The sequence below is a fragment of the Sinohyriopsis cumingii genome, chromosome 9 (genome assembly GCF_028554795.1).
Source record: "Sinohyriopsis cumingii isolate HCF-2022 chromosome 9, ASM2855479v2, whole genome shotgun sequence".
Taxonomy (NCBI): domain Eukaryota; kingdom Metazoa; phylum Mollusca; class Bivalvia; order Unionida; family Unionidae; genus Sinohyriopsis; species Sinohyriopsis cumingii.
The window spans coordinates 43,699,074-43,715,998 of record NC_142969.1 but is presented as its reverse complement, the minus strand read 5'-3'; the positions used below and the strand labels follow the sequence as shown (position 1 = coordinate 43,715,998).

Sequence of the window (16,925 nt, the reverse complement as noted above, 5' to 3'; positions counted from 1 at the left end):
GGAGGGAATGTTACTATACGAGTAACGATGTCTGTAATTGTACTGATTAGGGTATAGGTAGGGAATGTTACTATACGAGTAATGATGTCTGTAATTGTACTGATTAGGGTATAGGAAGGGAATGTTACTATACGAGTAATGATGTCTGTAATTGTACCGATTATAATATAGGGAGGGAATGTTACTATACGAGTAATGATGTCTGTAATTGTACTGATTAGGGTATAGGGAGGGAATGTTACTATACGTGTAATGATGTCTGTAATTGTACCGATTATAATATAGGGAGGGAATGTTACTATACGAGTAAAGATGTCTGTAATTGTACTGATTTGATTATAGGGCTAGGAGTAATGATGTCTGTAATTGTGCTGATTAGGGTATAGGAAGGGAATGTTGCTATACGTGTAATGATGTCTGTAATTGTACTGATTAGGGTATAGGGAGGGAATGTTACTATACGTGTAATGATGTCTGTAATTGTACTGATTAGGGTATAGGTAGGGAATGTTACTATACGAGTAATGATGTCTGTAATTGTACCGATTATAATATAGGGAGGGAATGTTACTATACGAGTAATGATGTCTGTAATTGTACTGATTAGGGTATAGGTAGGGAATGTTACTATACGAGTAATGATGTCTGTAATTGTACCGATTATAATATAGGGAGGGAATGTTACTATACGAGTAATGATGTCTGTAATTGTACCGATTATAATATAGGGAGGGAATGTTACTATACGAGTAATGATGTCTGTAATTGTACCGATTATAATATAGGGAGGGAATGTTACTATACGAGTAATGATGTCTGTAATTGTACTGATTAGGGTATAGGTAGGGAATGTTACTATACGAGTAATGATGTCTGTAATTGTACTGATTAGGGTATAGGTAGGGAATGTTACTATACGAGTAATGATGTCTGTAATTGTACCGATTATAATATAGGGAGGGAATGTTACTATACGAGTAATGATGTCTGTAATTGTACCGATTATAATATAGGGAGGGAATGTTACTATACGAGTAATGATGTCTGTAATTGTACCGATTATAATATAGGGAGGGAATGTTACTATACGAGTAATGATGTCTGTAATTGTACTGATTAGGGTATAGGTAGGGAATGTTACTATACGAGTAATGATGTCTGTAATTGTACTGATTAGGGTATAGGTAGGGAATGTTACTATACGAGTAATGATGTCTGTAATTGTACCGATTATAATATAGGGAGGGAATGTTACTATACGAGTAATGATGTCTGTAATTGTACCGATTATAATATAGGGAGGGAATGTTACTATACGAGTAATGATGTCTGTAATTGTACTGATTAGGGTATAGGTAGGGAATGTTACTATACGAGTAATGATGTCTGTAATTGTACTGATTAGGGTATAGGTAGGGAATGTTACTATACGAGTAATGATGTCTGTAATTGTACTGATTAGGGTATAGGGAGGGAATGTTACTATACGTGTAATGATGTCTGTAATTGTACCGATTATAATATAGGGAGGGAATGTTACTATACGAGTAAAGATGTCTGTAATTGTACTGATTTGATTATAGGGCTAGGAGTAATGATGTCTGCAATTGTACTGATTAGGGTATAGGTAGGGAATGTTACTATACGAGTAAAGATGTCTGTAATTGTACTGATTTGATTATAGGGCTAGGAGTAATGATGTCTGTAATTGTACTGATTAGGGTATAGGGAGGGAATGTTACTATACGAGTAATGATGTCTGTAATTGTACTGATTAGGGTATAGGGAGGGAATGTTACTATACGTTTAATGATGTCTGTAATTGTACTGATTAGGGTATAGGGAGGGAATGTTACTATACGTTTAATGATGTCTGTAATTGTACTGATTAGGGTATAGGGAGGGAATGTTACTATACGAGTAACGATGTCTGTAATTGTACTGATTAGGGTATAGGGAGGGAATGTTACTATACGTGTAAAGATGTCTTTAATTGTACTGATTAGGGTATAGGAAGGGAATGTTGCTATACGTGTAATGATGTCTGTAATTGTACTGATTAGGGTATAGGTAGGGAATGTTACTATACGAGTAATGATGTCTGTAATTGTACTGATTAGGGTATAGGGAGGGAATGTTGCTATACGTTTAATGATGTCTGTAATTGTACTGATTAGGGTATAGGGAGGGAATGTTACTATACGAGTAATGATGTCTGTAATTGTACTGATTAGGGTATAGGGAGGGAATGTTACTATACGAGTAATGATGTCTGTAATTGTACTGATTAGGGTATAGGGAGGGAATGTTGCTATACGTTTAATGATGTCTGTAATTGTACTGATTAGGGTATAGGGAGGGAATGTTACTATACGAGTAATGATGTCTGTAATTGTACTGATTAGGGTATAGGGAGGGAATGTTACTATACGTTTAATGATGTCTGTAATTGTACTGATTAGGGTATAGGGAGGGAATGTTACTATACAAGTAATCATGTCTGTAATTGTACTGATTAGGTATAGGGAGGTAATGTTGCTATAGGAGCAATGATGTCTGTAATTGTACTGATTAGATAATAGGGTTAGGAGTAATGATGTTTGTAATTGTACTGATTAGGGTATAGGAAGGGAATGTTCCTATAGGAGTAATGATGTCTGTAATTGTACTGATTAGGATTTAGGGAGGGACTGCTACTATGGGAGTAAAGATGTCTCTAATTGTACCGATTAGAGTATGGGGAGGGAATGTTACTATACGAGTAATGATGTCTGTAATTGTACTGATTAGGGTATAGGGAGGGAATGTTACTATACGTGTAATGATGTCTGTAATTGTACTGATTAGGGTATAGGGAGGGAATGTTACTATACGTGTAATGATGTCTGTAATTGTACCGATTATAATATAGGGAGGGAATGTTACTATAGGAGTAAATATTTTTGTACCTGTACTGATTGGAAGTGAACTGGATAAATCAGCTGAAAGTTTATTTGACATTTTGTATAGACATTTGGAATAGTAAGCAATTGAATGTGAAAGTTTTATTTAATATTAAACACTACACACATATATTGACGGCTCAGTGAAAAGCTCGTGCTTAAATCTTGTCTTAATTGGTTAAAAAATAAATACTTTTATGTAAAAATAAAGATGATAGGTATGTATTTGATACTGTAGAGTCTTTTATAATTATTCCAATAAAATGTAGATTGATACATGCATTAGTTTCCACGATATCCGATACAAATTTAATATATTAGAAGTAGAATATAAATGTTATACATCGTTATAAGCTTACTCATTTTACTATGCTTTGTGTAAAATTGCATACGCTCAAAAGTTCAATGAGAACAGAATATGCACTCATAAAGATCGTGATAACGACCAATTAACTGAGTAGAGCATAGGTATATCCAACGCATGACGACCCAGCACATGACGACGCAGCACATGACGACCCAGCACATGACGAGCTAGCTCATGACGAATATAATTTAAACGTGAAATATTCATAATATGCACCACTGATTATTGCTAGCCTGTCTGGAGTATGACAATTATCGAATTTTAATACAATTGGTTTGCAATATAAATAAAATTAAATATGATCCTGATGAAGAGATACAAATTTTACCAACCGACATTCGTTTCATTAAACACTGATTTCATGACCAACAGGTTCACAAATGATGGAAAAGAAATAATAATTACTTTTAGATATAATTTTAGCTAAGCAACTAGCTAAAGCTTTCATTGATGAAAAATGCAGATATACACTGAAACGTTTTCTAGCTATGACACATACATATCTGATAAAGACATAGATATCATAGAAAGGTTGAACAAAACAGCCATACTACAAACTGAGAAATTTGTCCATCACCCAAAGATTCAAACACCCCAAATGACATTTTCTAATACATTGGAGATGCCAAGAAACACATGTCTGAAAATGTATGCAAGGGTGTCGATGGTGTAGCATCGATACAAGATTTCGGTAAACTGGAATAAAATCTTAAGTGAGAAACATTTTGAAGATTTCAGAAGTAACTATCCCTCAGAATGTGTTTACCATAACAACAATCAGTCTATAATTCACCATAATATGTTTCCAAATAACAACCAGCTTATATTTCATCATAATGGGTTTACCGTATTGACAAACAGTCTTAAAAGAAAAAGACAACCATCCTGTCAATTTTGGCAAAACCACAATAATAAAAAACACATAAAATAATTTGTTGATTGTTTTCTGTAGCCAAAGGAGCTAAAACGGAAAATTTTGAATCTGCTTAGAAAAAGACTCCCCCAAACTCTTTAGAGGACGAGACTAGGATTATAACCCCTTCACAATACCTGCACTGATCAATAAGTGCTTTTCGTGACAAATGTGTCCTATGTGTTAATGTCAGTTTACAATTATTTAAATACATCAATGTATTTGAATTATTGATCTCTTTAATTGTCGGCATTAATAGTATGCAATTGCAGATGATAAAGATTTCAAATGGCAGATAAGTGCCGACTGTTCGACAGAGAGAGGAGTTATTTGCAAAGCTCCGTCTAACGTTCCGGTCCAACCACCGCCTGACGTCTTTCGTAAGTAGCATATATCAAAAGCCATGTTGGTTGTTCAGACATCTTTCCTAAGTTAAGAATGAACAAATTTCTTTTAAAGTACAAATTTAACTATTTTGTCATAGAAAGCCTCGCAGTAGTATAGCTTAATACCATACACTAAAAAGAGAAAAATGCGTACTCTTAGCAGATGGTTTATAATTCCTGGAGCAGAAAGAGCTCTATTCGTTCACACAATCGTCGATGTTCTTATCTATCTAATAGAAATAAATGTCAAATTCATGTTTTAACAGAGTTAAATAGTCATTTCAGTGAAAAATATATTTTTAATGGACCTTCCTACATTAGAGTACGATATTGCACATATATACGTCATCTCTGTCTAGCTGAACTCAAATGTCAGGAGGGCTGGATTATCGATAGGTCCAACTGCTTCAAGGTCTACACGGAGCTTGTCACGTGGTTCGAAGCCCGGATGAAGTGTCGGCAGGATCTAAGTGACCTGGCAGTTATAGCCAATGAACAGGATCAGAAGTTCCTGACAGGTAAATACATCACTTTCATTCTTAGCGCAATATATATAGAAAAGGATTTCAATGAAAGTACACACATACTTTTATGAATGCTGTCTTCAGCCTATTCGGCACGAAATATAGTATATTATAGTACCGAGTTCGTGACTGAACTAAACTTCATAGTACGATGATCTTTAAGCCGTAAATGTAATAACTGTAAATGTGATACAATTTTCAATCTAAATTTAAATGAGCTCCCATTCATGTAATACCATCATCAATGTAAGTACTAAATCACACCTAAACTTATTATGTTTAAGAGATTTTATTATATTTCCGGGTATTATACGATCACTGTCAACAATACGACTGTCTTCGTACTGTCCTTGTCAGGTGTAGGTTATACAGAACAAATTTAGTTCTGAAATTAAAGTAATACATCAGTTGTATCTTAATTGTATTTTCTAACTTCACCGATTAATTAGCAAGACATTTTTGTTTCGTTCTTACCTTTGCCCGGACGGTAAAGGGATTGTGTTTGGACATATATTTATGCTGTTCTTTAACCATTACCAAAATAAAAAGGGAATGGTCAGTCATGGAAAGAGATTAAGTATAACATTATATATATAGATCACAGATGACACGAAATGTCAACAGAGCAATGACAGCTGACTATAGAGTTTCATAAGAAAGGTGAAGTCGGAGAAGCATCTCAGTAGTATTTAATGTTCATGCCATCTCGCCGCTAGTAATTAAATTTGAACCAAAAAAAATGTGGAAACAATCGTCTGTCGTGGATAGAGAAAATTCAAAGATGCCAAGGGAGGTCGTCAACTACTGAGAGTGATGAAACAAAGCAATCAGTATGTACCTGTAAAAGTATGCATGACTGTATAATTATGGCTTAAAGAAACGCCGAGATTGGAAGACAGTGACGGTAGTTGCTAATAATCCAAGGAAATCTCACATAATGGTCCATAAAGAAGATACATCACACGGTTGAAATATATGGGATAAAGTAACAGTTTCCGATACAATCTAGGTTATCATTACTGGTGAAAACAATCTGTATGTGTCGGGAACAATCAAAGAAGCTTACAGACCCCAGTGTCTAGGACCACATGGAAATACTGCCAGAGTAGGTGTCATATTTGGAAAGTCAAACTACGCATCAGATCGGATCCGATACGGAACGAGACGATCAGAGAATCGGCTGAAACAATACTTGTCATAGACTACATTATGACACAAGGAATTAAATGGTTCGAACATCTCATAAGAATGAAGCACCAATAACCCACAGCTCAAGCTTAAAACATCAAAACATCAGGCTTTAAAGGAAAATAAAGACGAAGAAAAAGATGGATAGATGGAGTAATGGAGACACTGAGAAAACATAATATGACAAACAAGCAAAGCCTCATACCTAAGTCTTGACCATAATCGCTCTCTGAGATGCGTTACGGCACAAGCAGTATGACAAGAAAAACAAAAATAACAAGAACAAGAAGAAATGTGCATCGTAGGAAAGGTACTATTGTCAAAACTGAGGAAATAGTAAAAGCGAGTAGTATATTAATACGCTTAACTTTCATTTATGGCCAGTTTTTTGAAAATATGTAGCATATTCACAGTTTGCATTTAAAGGGTGCAATGCCCAATTCGGTATGGTCTCATGCCTGTAAATAGGAAGAAAGAAAATGCTGACAATCGTGAATGGCCCTCATAGTCACGTGACCTCGACATGGTTGACATTGACATTTTCTCATAATCAGACTCAGACAAACCCTGCATTCCAATAAATATCGCCAAGATCAAGATAAGTATATGCAGGCTATTAGGACATCGATCACTTCAGACTATATTAAAGCTTTATACATCACCATTCCCAGGAGATTCCAGAAAATTATAACCTTTAGATGCTATACTACAGAAAGTCCCAGGTAATCGCCATGCTTATGTGTTCAGAGTTTTGGACTGAGTTTTGAATGATCTCATTTTTGAGAAATATCTCTTTTTGTTCTTGTCTAGTTATGTATGAAAAATTACTAACGTTTGAAGACAAGAGACTTAGTGTTACCCGGTCTTCTATTGTCATCATCTCGTTCAAACACACACTTGCGTGACTCAGAAATCTATGCTGAGCGAGAGATGGTCACAGTCAGTACAATTAATTATTAGTGATATCTGTCGCTCATAAACTTCTCTTTTATTCTCTTCTGTCCGTCATGGGTCGTCATGTGTTGGGTCGTCATTTATTTCCGTAAAGCATATTAACATTTTTATCTACCAAACGAGAAAATCTTAACAGTTGCATTAACTAATTGAAAAGTGGTATAATGTAACAGCACATAACAGAGCAGCTGTGTCCATTTCCGTCGATTCAAGGACTTAGTGTCACCATCAGACGATTGGCTGGAGGTTCCTGTAGAAGCAAAAACTCGATTTACCTTCACATATTTCAAGTGCTCGGTACAAAATGTAATTTATTATGTAAATGTATAAAAAATGCTGACCAACCTGCCAACGAATAAGCTCCTCTACTAGTCTCATTTCGAACTTGACAAACGTTCTTATAGACCTTTATTAATTTTATTCAACCATATTGCGTGGTTTTTTGGTGTCATATTCGCCATGCAAGGGCTTGCTGGTAACTCGTTTAAATTGGCAAGACAATATCTTAAGCCTATAAATAGTAAATCCATGTCTCCCGATTGGTTCGTCTGCGACGTCATATGCACCACAGTGACGTCGTTCCCAAAACAGTTGGTTTGGAGAGTCGTCTAGAACCGCATAAATTGGTTTGTAGCTTGACATATGCGCTGTGCATCATGGGAAAAAGTATAACGGTTCCATATTTGTCTCAGATATCTAGTATGACAGTTTTCTGAAAACGTACAATCACCGAAGATTGACTCGGTTGTCAGTGACTACAATAGTCGAGTGAAGTCCGCATTGCTTGCTTTGTTCCAATGCATTTCACCACCTTCAAAGAAAATGATAAACATATTTACATTTTTCGCCTTTGCACAAATATTGCATATGCCCTTTACGGTATAGACAATGTATTGTTTCAGACATGAAAAACAAGAAAGAAAAATAAATGAGCGATACCTGTTGGTACAATTTAATGTAGAAACTCTGACCAGACTGCTAGTCAACGTTTGCCTCTCATATTCCCGCGTGAGTCTGGTTGAACTTTATCAGACCTTCGTATGGATCTTACGGAGCCACACGAGAAGTCTGCTTGAAAATGACTTTTATTATCAGGTCAAATCCAGCAGGAAGTATGGATCGGCTTAAATGACAGACAGCAGGAAAAGAAGTTTGTGTGGCTGGATCAGAACGAACAGGTACATATTTCAGTAGTATAAACAATATAATACACTATAATCTTTTTAAAATAGTTTTAACCAAGTGCCGATATTCATATGTTTCGAAATGGTTACGTTTATTACAGAATGTCAAATTTAGATGATCGCGTAATATTCCATGACTTTTTGTTTTAATCAATAGATAAATTTCGAAAGGATCGCTTGATATAACATATCTCAATATAAGCTTTTGAAGAAATTGTAACATTTATTATCACTATTGTTTGCTAATTTGAAGAAAAAATTATCGTGGAATAATTCATATATCTGTTTTGTGTTAGGTACGAGAGAGTATATCATTTGCAGTGGCATCTATAATATCAAAACCGGTTATCCTGCAAATTAAGCCTCCTCGAGAAATTGAAATACAGGTTACAAATATTATGCGATAATTTATATGCATAATTCAGATTGTTCCTTTTCAGGTTTCTCTGACCTACTGGAGACACGGTGATCCGGACAATAAGATACTGGGTGCCATGTACAGCGAGAACTGCGTTGCAATGGGCTCCAACATCGGAAGTCAAGACCATGGCAAGTGGATAGACTATCCGTGTGCGTTCAAACTGGGCTTCGTCTGTCAGAGAATGGCAGGTAAGATTAAACAGTTTTCCTTGGATTCAGGTTTTTCAAGCACTATGTCATTTGTTTGGTTATGAATAAAGTGCTTGTAAAATATATTCTAATGGCAGTCTTTCTGTCCTGCTACTAAAAACGGTTGTTGCCGCAAATTCTCTACTGAATATGTAATATCGAAAAGGTTGCATGCATGTATATCACGAAGGCAATTCTACTGGGAGATCAATACAACTTTATTGTCGACGTCCAAGGTTTTAACTGAGCTGGCAATTTTTGTCCATATTCCCATTCATAATACATACATGAGTCATTGCTTGGAACTTGTGCTAAACGCCAACACAGAGGCTACGGAGTGTGAGTGCAGTGCTTGTTTGAAATATACTTATCTTTGTATCTGTCTAAATTAAACATCCGCGTATGCGTTGTCGGACCTTTTTTTTTACTATGGTAGTATTTATATTATTTTATGGTCAGGTAGATGTGGAGACATGTAAGAGTTTAACGTTGTTTTTCTGAGTTCATCATGGTATAAACTGTCAGCTGCCGACTCACACAGCAACTAACGCATGAAGGGCGTTATGTAAGCTGTGTGAGTTGGCAACTGACAGTTTATACCAGGATGAACTCAGAAAAACCAACGTTAAACTCTTATAATTGAAATTTTAATTATTTGTTATGTTATTTTGTTTGCATCATTAAAAAACAGAAATCTTAATTGAGCGTAGTAATACATGTTTGTGGTTTTTCTGTTACGTAGCTATGTATAGCACTTGCGATGTCCAGCTTGATCGTAATAAGGTCATCATAATACCAGTCCTTCAACTAATGGAAGCCACATTTTTTCAATTATTTTTTGTTTATTGTTAGAATGTTGTTTTTCTTTAATGCTTACTTCATGTCTGCCTTAACTGGCTGTGTTTATCTTATGCTGTACAAGTGATTCTATTTATAGAAGTGGAAAAGTAGTTCTCCTTACAGTTCATACAGAAATGAACGCAATTTGTTTTGATCACATTCTGACCAATGGAAATGTTACTTTCCTGTACCAGCTACTGGTATTGCAATTATACAAGCAATCACTCTGTGTGCATTTGTTAGTTAGTTTGTTTAATTAACGTAATTTCGCTTGTTAGGGCATGCTGTACGATTTATTCCAACACAGCTGGATTTTTTTATTACTCCTCGGGAAGAAATTGGTGCCTCATCCATCCCACAGGCATTTATGTGTTCAAAGAACACTTATTAATTTGGGCATCAGATCGTGGGACTAATTAGCCCTTAACGACCTGAATTTAGGGCCGTCATGAGTGAGAATGAACCCAACACGAACTCATGATTGAAAAGATGGAATTCAGTTGCGATTGAACGCACCTTGTGTCAACCCAAGCAGTATGTAACGTCGGCTACGATTGGTCTGCAACATTGACGTCACATTAGGACACCTTGTTGTTTGACGAGTGGAAATGGTCCACATTCCGTCAAGGTACGATGTCCGAGATATGTCAGGAAACAAGTGATTCGGGAAAGCCAGCCAAGAATGTTGTGTACTCCCAGAAACGCCAGCCCGTACTTATTTCAAATCTAGTCCAGTTTTTCTAATGGACAGTAAACAAAATACCAATAATGTGTTATCCACCTGTGCAATTAGATCAAATCCAGCAAGTCTAAAAAAATGTCCTACTTCTTAATAAATCTAATTCTAGTACATAGTGTACATAATAAAATGCCCTAATTGTTCTATTTGATTAATATGTCTAAGCGACATATAAAAAGTTTGGTCACTGTTAGGTCATAAAAGGTTTGAAGTTTTGATGTGGAAATCCAATGTATCAAGTTTGTTTGAATATAGTTTTATCAAAGAGAGATACCAAGCCGAAATGGTTCCCTTAAAAATAAGAGGCAACTTGTAGCCCTGAGAAGGGCTTTTGTTATGTCCGCAGCTTGAAGGTGTCACTGCGGTTCTCGTAATCCCTGGTGACAGCCGGAGTGTGTTTATCCTCATACTCTTGTGGGAAATGCATCATACTCACGGATAATTGACAACCTAGTGGCGAGTTTCACAAGGGTGGTAAGCGGGCAATTCTCATAGCCTATCGGATAGTTCTCTAGCGTACGCTGAGCAAACAGCCATTGTTGTGTATTGGGCTGCTTCATTAGTTGCAGAGATCTCCAGGTCATGTACTTGATTGAACTAATGAGATTTTTGGACTTTTTGGTGTCATTTATTTTGGCAACCCAACCTCGTGGCGCATTGCTCGACCGTATCTTCTTCTCTGTCCTTATCCTTCCCTCCTTCCGCTCCTACCGTATGGTTAGCTGAGTGCTTTTTTTATAGCGGTTTCTCAGTCATGGTGGTAGCTTCCCTTGTGGATATATCCATCTGCGTTACAGAGTCCTTCCTAGTTTTGGCTGTTGAACTTTAGTCTGGGTAGAAATAGATGTTGTTCTAAGCATTTGGGGCGCCTTTTCTCGTTGTTGGTGGCCTTGTATACCGCCTAAGTTAGAAGCTGGAGTAACGGAGTGGCTAGCCTCCTCGTTGTGGGCAGATTTCCTTTTCTGATTACTTTTCCTATTGGTTTTCTTACTTTTGGCAAAACAATAGCCTCCCTCTCCGATATTAAGGTCTGCACCCTCAGTGTTAGAGTCCCAGACTAATAATAGTGTTGTTCTTCTTGTCCAGCTATCAGACTCCAATTTTAAGCTAGAGATAAACCAATAGCCTTACTGGCCCTTAGTGTTGGAGCGGGTATTACTGCGTTTGCTGTTAGCCATCTTGGAACCACGCCTTGCATGCTTTGTGTTGCAGTATTGATTTCCATCAGTGTTGTTTCTTGCTCGGTCTCAACGTGAATCTGCGTACGCATGCAGCTCTTTGTTATTTTATAAAAATTAGGCTGAGAACGCAACGGGGTACTAAATGCAGACATAAAACAATCTTAGCAATAAATTTGATTAATAAATCGAACAGTAAAACAAAGAAGGGAAGAATGCTCCTTGTGGATAATTCTAGTAATAACTGATCGATAATATGTTTAATGTCTAGTAATAACTGATCGATAATATGTTTAAAAATGTTTGAGAAAATTGACACTAATTGAGATGGCTAAACATTTTCAATTTGTTACCGTTATGTTTGAGGAAAGATGCCTCTTTAATTCAGAAACCATTGAAACTCTAAAATTTTGTATCGATATTTAAGCTTTAATTAGCGGTTAATAGCATAAATTACAAAACACGCAAAGGCGTACAAACTAATGAATCGTGTATACCGATAGGCGATATACGACTAATATCCAATGAAAGAACGTGTCGGGGACATTTATGTAACAGATTTTTACGTATGCCAGCGGATTTTGTTTAAAATGAATCAGACAGTAGATCTTAAATCGTTGTAATTCCAGATTTAATATATAAACTGGTTCACTAATTCCAAAAGTATATTACTATGTATTATTTCACATGTCTCATTTTTACATGTAATGAAGAAGGTTAATCACTTATTTAAACATATAATTTGTTACGTTTTACAATTAACCACTCTTTATGCACTAAATCATTTATTATATATATACAAAATAGAGCTGCATCAACAACAAATCAAGAAAGAAAAAAAAGGAAAGGATTCACTGTTGTTGTATATCAGGTAACTGACCACAAAAAGAAAACAATCTTGCGAGAATTATAGAGCCTGTCTCAAATGTTATCTTTTGTTGTGTTTTGCCATTCGAAGAACTAATGCTCGATTGTTACTTCACAATTTACCTTATCTGCAATGTTTAAAACAAAATGTATATGCTAAACTGTAATGCACAATTCCGTACGACTAGCTGGTTATGTGGATATTTGGAACTGGTTTGTACTTATTGCACTTACATAATGAAACGCATAATCTCATTGAAGCTATTTTCCTTAATATGCACAATTAAATAATATTTTAAACTTAACATACATACATTCATGCCTGTATGGAAATAATGCAAAACATATATATACACATGTACATATGAAAACATACGTATAGACACATACATATGTGTGCATATTATACATATGATGAGAAAATACATAAATTAATAAAATACCTATCTACCTACTTACATACCTACCAATACACCTACCAACACACCTACCTACATACTTACCTAGCTACATAACTACCTACCTACCTGCCTACATGCATACATACATACATACATACATACATACATAAAGAATTAATGTCTTTTTCAAAATTCTTTGCAGAGAAATCAATCTGATGAAATGTATTCCATCTCCTAATTATGCTCATAAAATATAGATGCATAAAGGCTAATAAATACAGTGTTAAAATACACACACAAATATATAAATAGAAGGAACAAATTTGGACAAGATTATGTATGTATGTATGTATGTATGTATGTATGTATGTATGTATAAAAAGACCAACGTACAGCATATGCAGTACAATATATATGTACAAAAGACACAGGAATAAATTGTAAATGAAAACTACCGACAAAAAGCAACTAAAGCTGTAGACGGAAAAAAACACTAAAACACTGCTAAGGCAGCATGCCTAAAATAGGTGACATAAAGCCAGAATCGGTGGGAAATTCCATCTGAAACTACGTGTACGTAACACATACTAATGCATGCTAACTAGCAGGATTGAAAGATAAGCACTTTAAATGCAGCAAATGATTGCACCACAAGCAATTTCCTGTGTCCACAAAGCTGAGGATATGCGTAAGGCATTCACAGAGAAGGTATTTGAAAAGAAGTTTAAATTGTTCAGATCTACGGTTGTTCAAAACGTGTGCTAAACAGAATTACAGAGTTCCGTTATCGCATCAAAACGTGGTGATGAGAGAATTCACGGCTTCAAAATATAGCATCGAAACTTGTTCGGGAGACAAGTTCAGAGTTCAGCTATAACATCGAAACTTGTCCAGGTGAGAATTCCAGAGTTCAGCCGATAGCATCGAAATTTGTTCGGAACAAAATTACAGAATTTACTTAATAGCATCGAAGCATCGAGACGTATTCTGGAGCGAATTGCAGAGTTCAGCCACTAGCATCGAAACTTGCTCTGGAGAATTGCAGAGTTCAGCCAGTTGCTCTGGAGAGAATTCCAGAGTTCAGCTAATACCATCAAAACTTGATGGGAGAGGATCCCAAAATTCAGCTACTAACATAGAAACGTGTGTGGGAGAGAATTACAGAGTTTGCCTAATGGCATACCAACAAATTTGTAACCGTTACACGGATGTTTTTATATTCCGATTCTCGAAGCTATTTGCATGCTTAAAAGAGGAAGAACTTTTGTTTTACACTACTGGGTCATTTAAATATGTTGCATGTTTAAAAGTTTAACCCACCATGGTTTTTAAACTTCTTTTGTAGGGAATTGACAATGGCTAGATCAGACAGAATGTTAAATGTAGAATGTAAAAAGATAGTTTTGGCATTTTTTAATTAACTGGTTTGAAAAACATTTCGGTTGCAGTTGAGACAACGATTAAAAATTATTTTTAAAATACCATGGTAACTAATCAGTTTGATGATTCTGCGGCAATGTCAAATGTTACTGAGCACTCTTTTGTTTTATTGTTTTACAGTGAGGAATATAGCTGTAGGAAAAACTGCCAACCAGTCGAGCTTATGGGAAATGAACGTGGCCACGTTGGCTGTGGACGGCCATATAGGTTACAGTCTTTTGGATACATTCTCCTGCTCTCATACCAACCGTGATTACAACCCCTGGTGGGAAGTAGACCTTGGGACCCAGTACAATATAGGCAGTGTCATCATTCACAGCAGGACTGACTGTAAGATTTGCAGCAATGGGAAGAACGTTTCCCTCTATAGCTGTCATTTTTTGTTTCAATCATGATTAGTTATTTTTGGGGGGAAATATATTTGGTATGGAAACATAACTTCCATTTATTTAAGCAGCTGCAATAGGTATATATTGAAAATGTTTCCTTTTCTCGAATGTTAATGAATGTCAAACTGGATATTGGGTCTCTATATTGTAATTTCCTCATAGTTACTTTTAGATATAATGACTATTCTGTAGGGTGTATAAAAATACCAGTCTATCTAGGATTGTCTGGACAATATAGACACACAGGAATCAGCTTAACAGTCTTTAACTTAGTGCTCAAAATATATGTCGTCTGCTTTTGCATGCATATGAAATATATTGTTAGAGACAATATTCGTCAATATTAAAAGACTATTGCGTATGAAATTTTAAAATTTGAATGACACTAAAATCGCTCTGAAACTCTGTATCGGTTTCGGTCTTATGGATTGGAATGAGTTGATGAGAACTCATACGATGATAATCAAGGTAAAATCATGTTCACATCACCTTGCGCTAATTATCCGTCTTCATATAGATCACTATTAACGAAGCAGCTTGTTCTGAGAAGCATTTGTTGAGTTGCTCTTTTCTTTGGTCATTACCTGATGATGTGTACTCACCAAAAATAAAAATATGTTCTTTGATAATTGCTTCTTCCGTACCTTCCCACTCATATATGCGTGCACAAATATGCATAGACGGAAACACACACACACACAGACACACACACACACACACACACGTTCGGGTCCAAAATCCTATGCGTTTTTTTTGCACATACACATAAGTGACAAGCTTGTTGCCATGGGGTTCACAAGTTATGGGTAATCATATTTCACTTGATCTGTCACGAGACGCTTACTGTATTCGGAACATTATGTTGTATGCAAATACTGAAGTCATAATGGGCAACTTATAACCACGATCCTTAGGCAGACTGTCAGTATACTGTTCTCTTTTTAAAAGAATGTCATACTGTCTGAAGAGAAGACAACACCTTCTACTGGATGGACACTACTAAACAGTATTCCAACAAGCACTGAATGGCAGGGGCCGCTGATCATTCTTGGTTAGTTAAAATATGTTCGGCGCCATAGTTATGACGCTGTTCCCTTTCTTTCACATTGCACCTTCAATTTTGGGATATCGTTAAAGCTCGTGTTAACAGAACAGAACAAGATGTGAGCTGGACGTTGCTAGGATTTGTCTTATTATCAATTCAATTGTACCACCTATGCAGCATCGATTAGATAATCAAAGTATACAGTCATTACGTAAACACTGATATACTGCCCAAACTGATCGATATTGTGTTTAGATCGGGTGCTAAGATTGTATCTCTACACAATAATTTCATATCATGGCAGTGTTTATGTATCAGATCTGCGGCAAAACCTCCTTAGGCAAATACAGTAATGATAGTTGCTAACATTGCTGTGAAGAAAAAAGATTCTTGACTTGCATTATTTCATAATTCACTCAAAGAGTGAAACATGAAGATGGGTTTCATGGCTTTATTGTACTTTGTGTTTCTTGTAAACGTCTACACAAAGCGGCATAAATTGATCTCCCTATGAACACTCTACAAGGCAAAAACTGACTTTTTCTGTTTAGTTGCGCATTTCCAAATATATTTTCCTGTCGATCTTTTAGATCAATGTATCCATAATAACATAACTCAATGAACGTCTTTTCTCAGTACTCATTTCTGCGCCATTATCGTAAATTATGGACTAACAAAACTGACAGTGAAATACTTGCACGCGATTCTTTTCGTCTGAATCGTTCGTTGCTGATTTAAATAATGTCGTAATAAAACACTTCGATCTTTCCTTTTTTGGTTGAAGATATTAAATGGCAAACTGAAGTCATGTTTAAGTTGTAAGAAATAAAAACACTAAATCCAAAGACTTTGATGGTAAATATTTTATTTCATATGCAATATACATGTCCAATGATAAGGGGACTTTTAGTAAAAACTGGATTTGTGGCACTAGTATAATCCTCAAAAGCGTGTTTCTT

The 16,925-nt window shown here is 35.9% G+C and overlaps 1 protein-coding gene across 2 annotated transcripts in view; it reads left to right on the top strand.

Moving 5' to 3' along the window:
• The window catches only part of LOC149791647 (lymphocyte antigen 75-like), a 195,995-nt gene that overhangs the window by 44,137 nt on the left and 134,933 nt on the right, over positions 1-16,925 (top strand). For both annotated transcript variants that reach the window (XM_089970198.1, XM_089970197.1), the window contains exons 12-16: positions 4,495-4,602; positions 4,968-5,126; positions 8,370-8,452; positions 8,899-9,067; positions 14,653-14,862. In XM_089970198.1, coding sequence (XP_089826324.1) covers positions 4,495-4,602; positions 4,968-5,126; positions 8,370-8,452; positions 8,899-9,067; positions 14,653-14,862 — 729 coding nt within the window. The remainder of the gene's footprint in view (positions 1-4,494; positions 4,603-4,967; positions 5,127-8,369; positions 8,453-8,898; positions 9,068-14,652; positions 14,863-16,925) is intronic.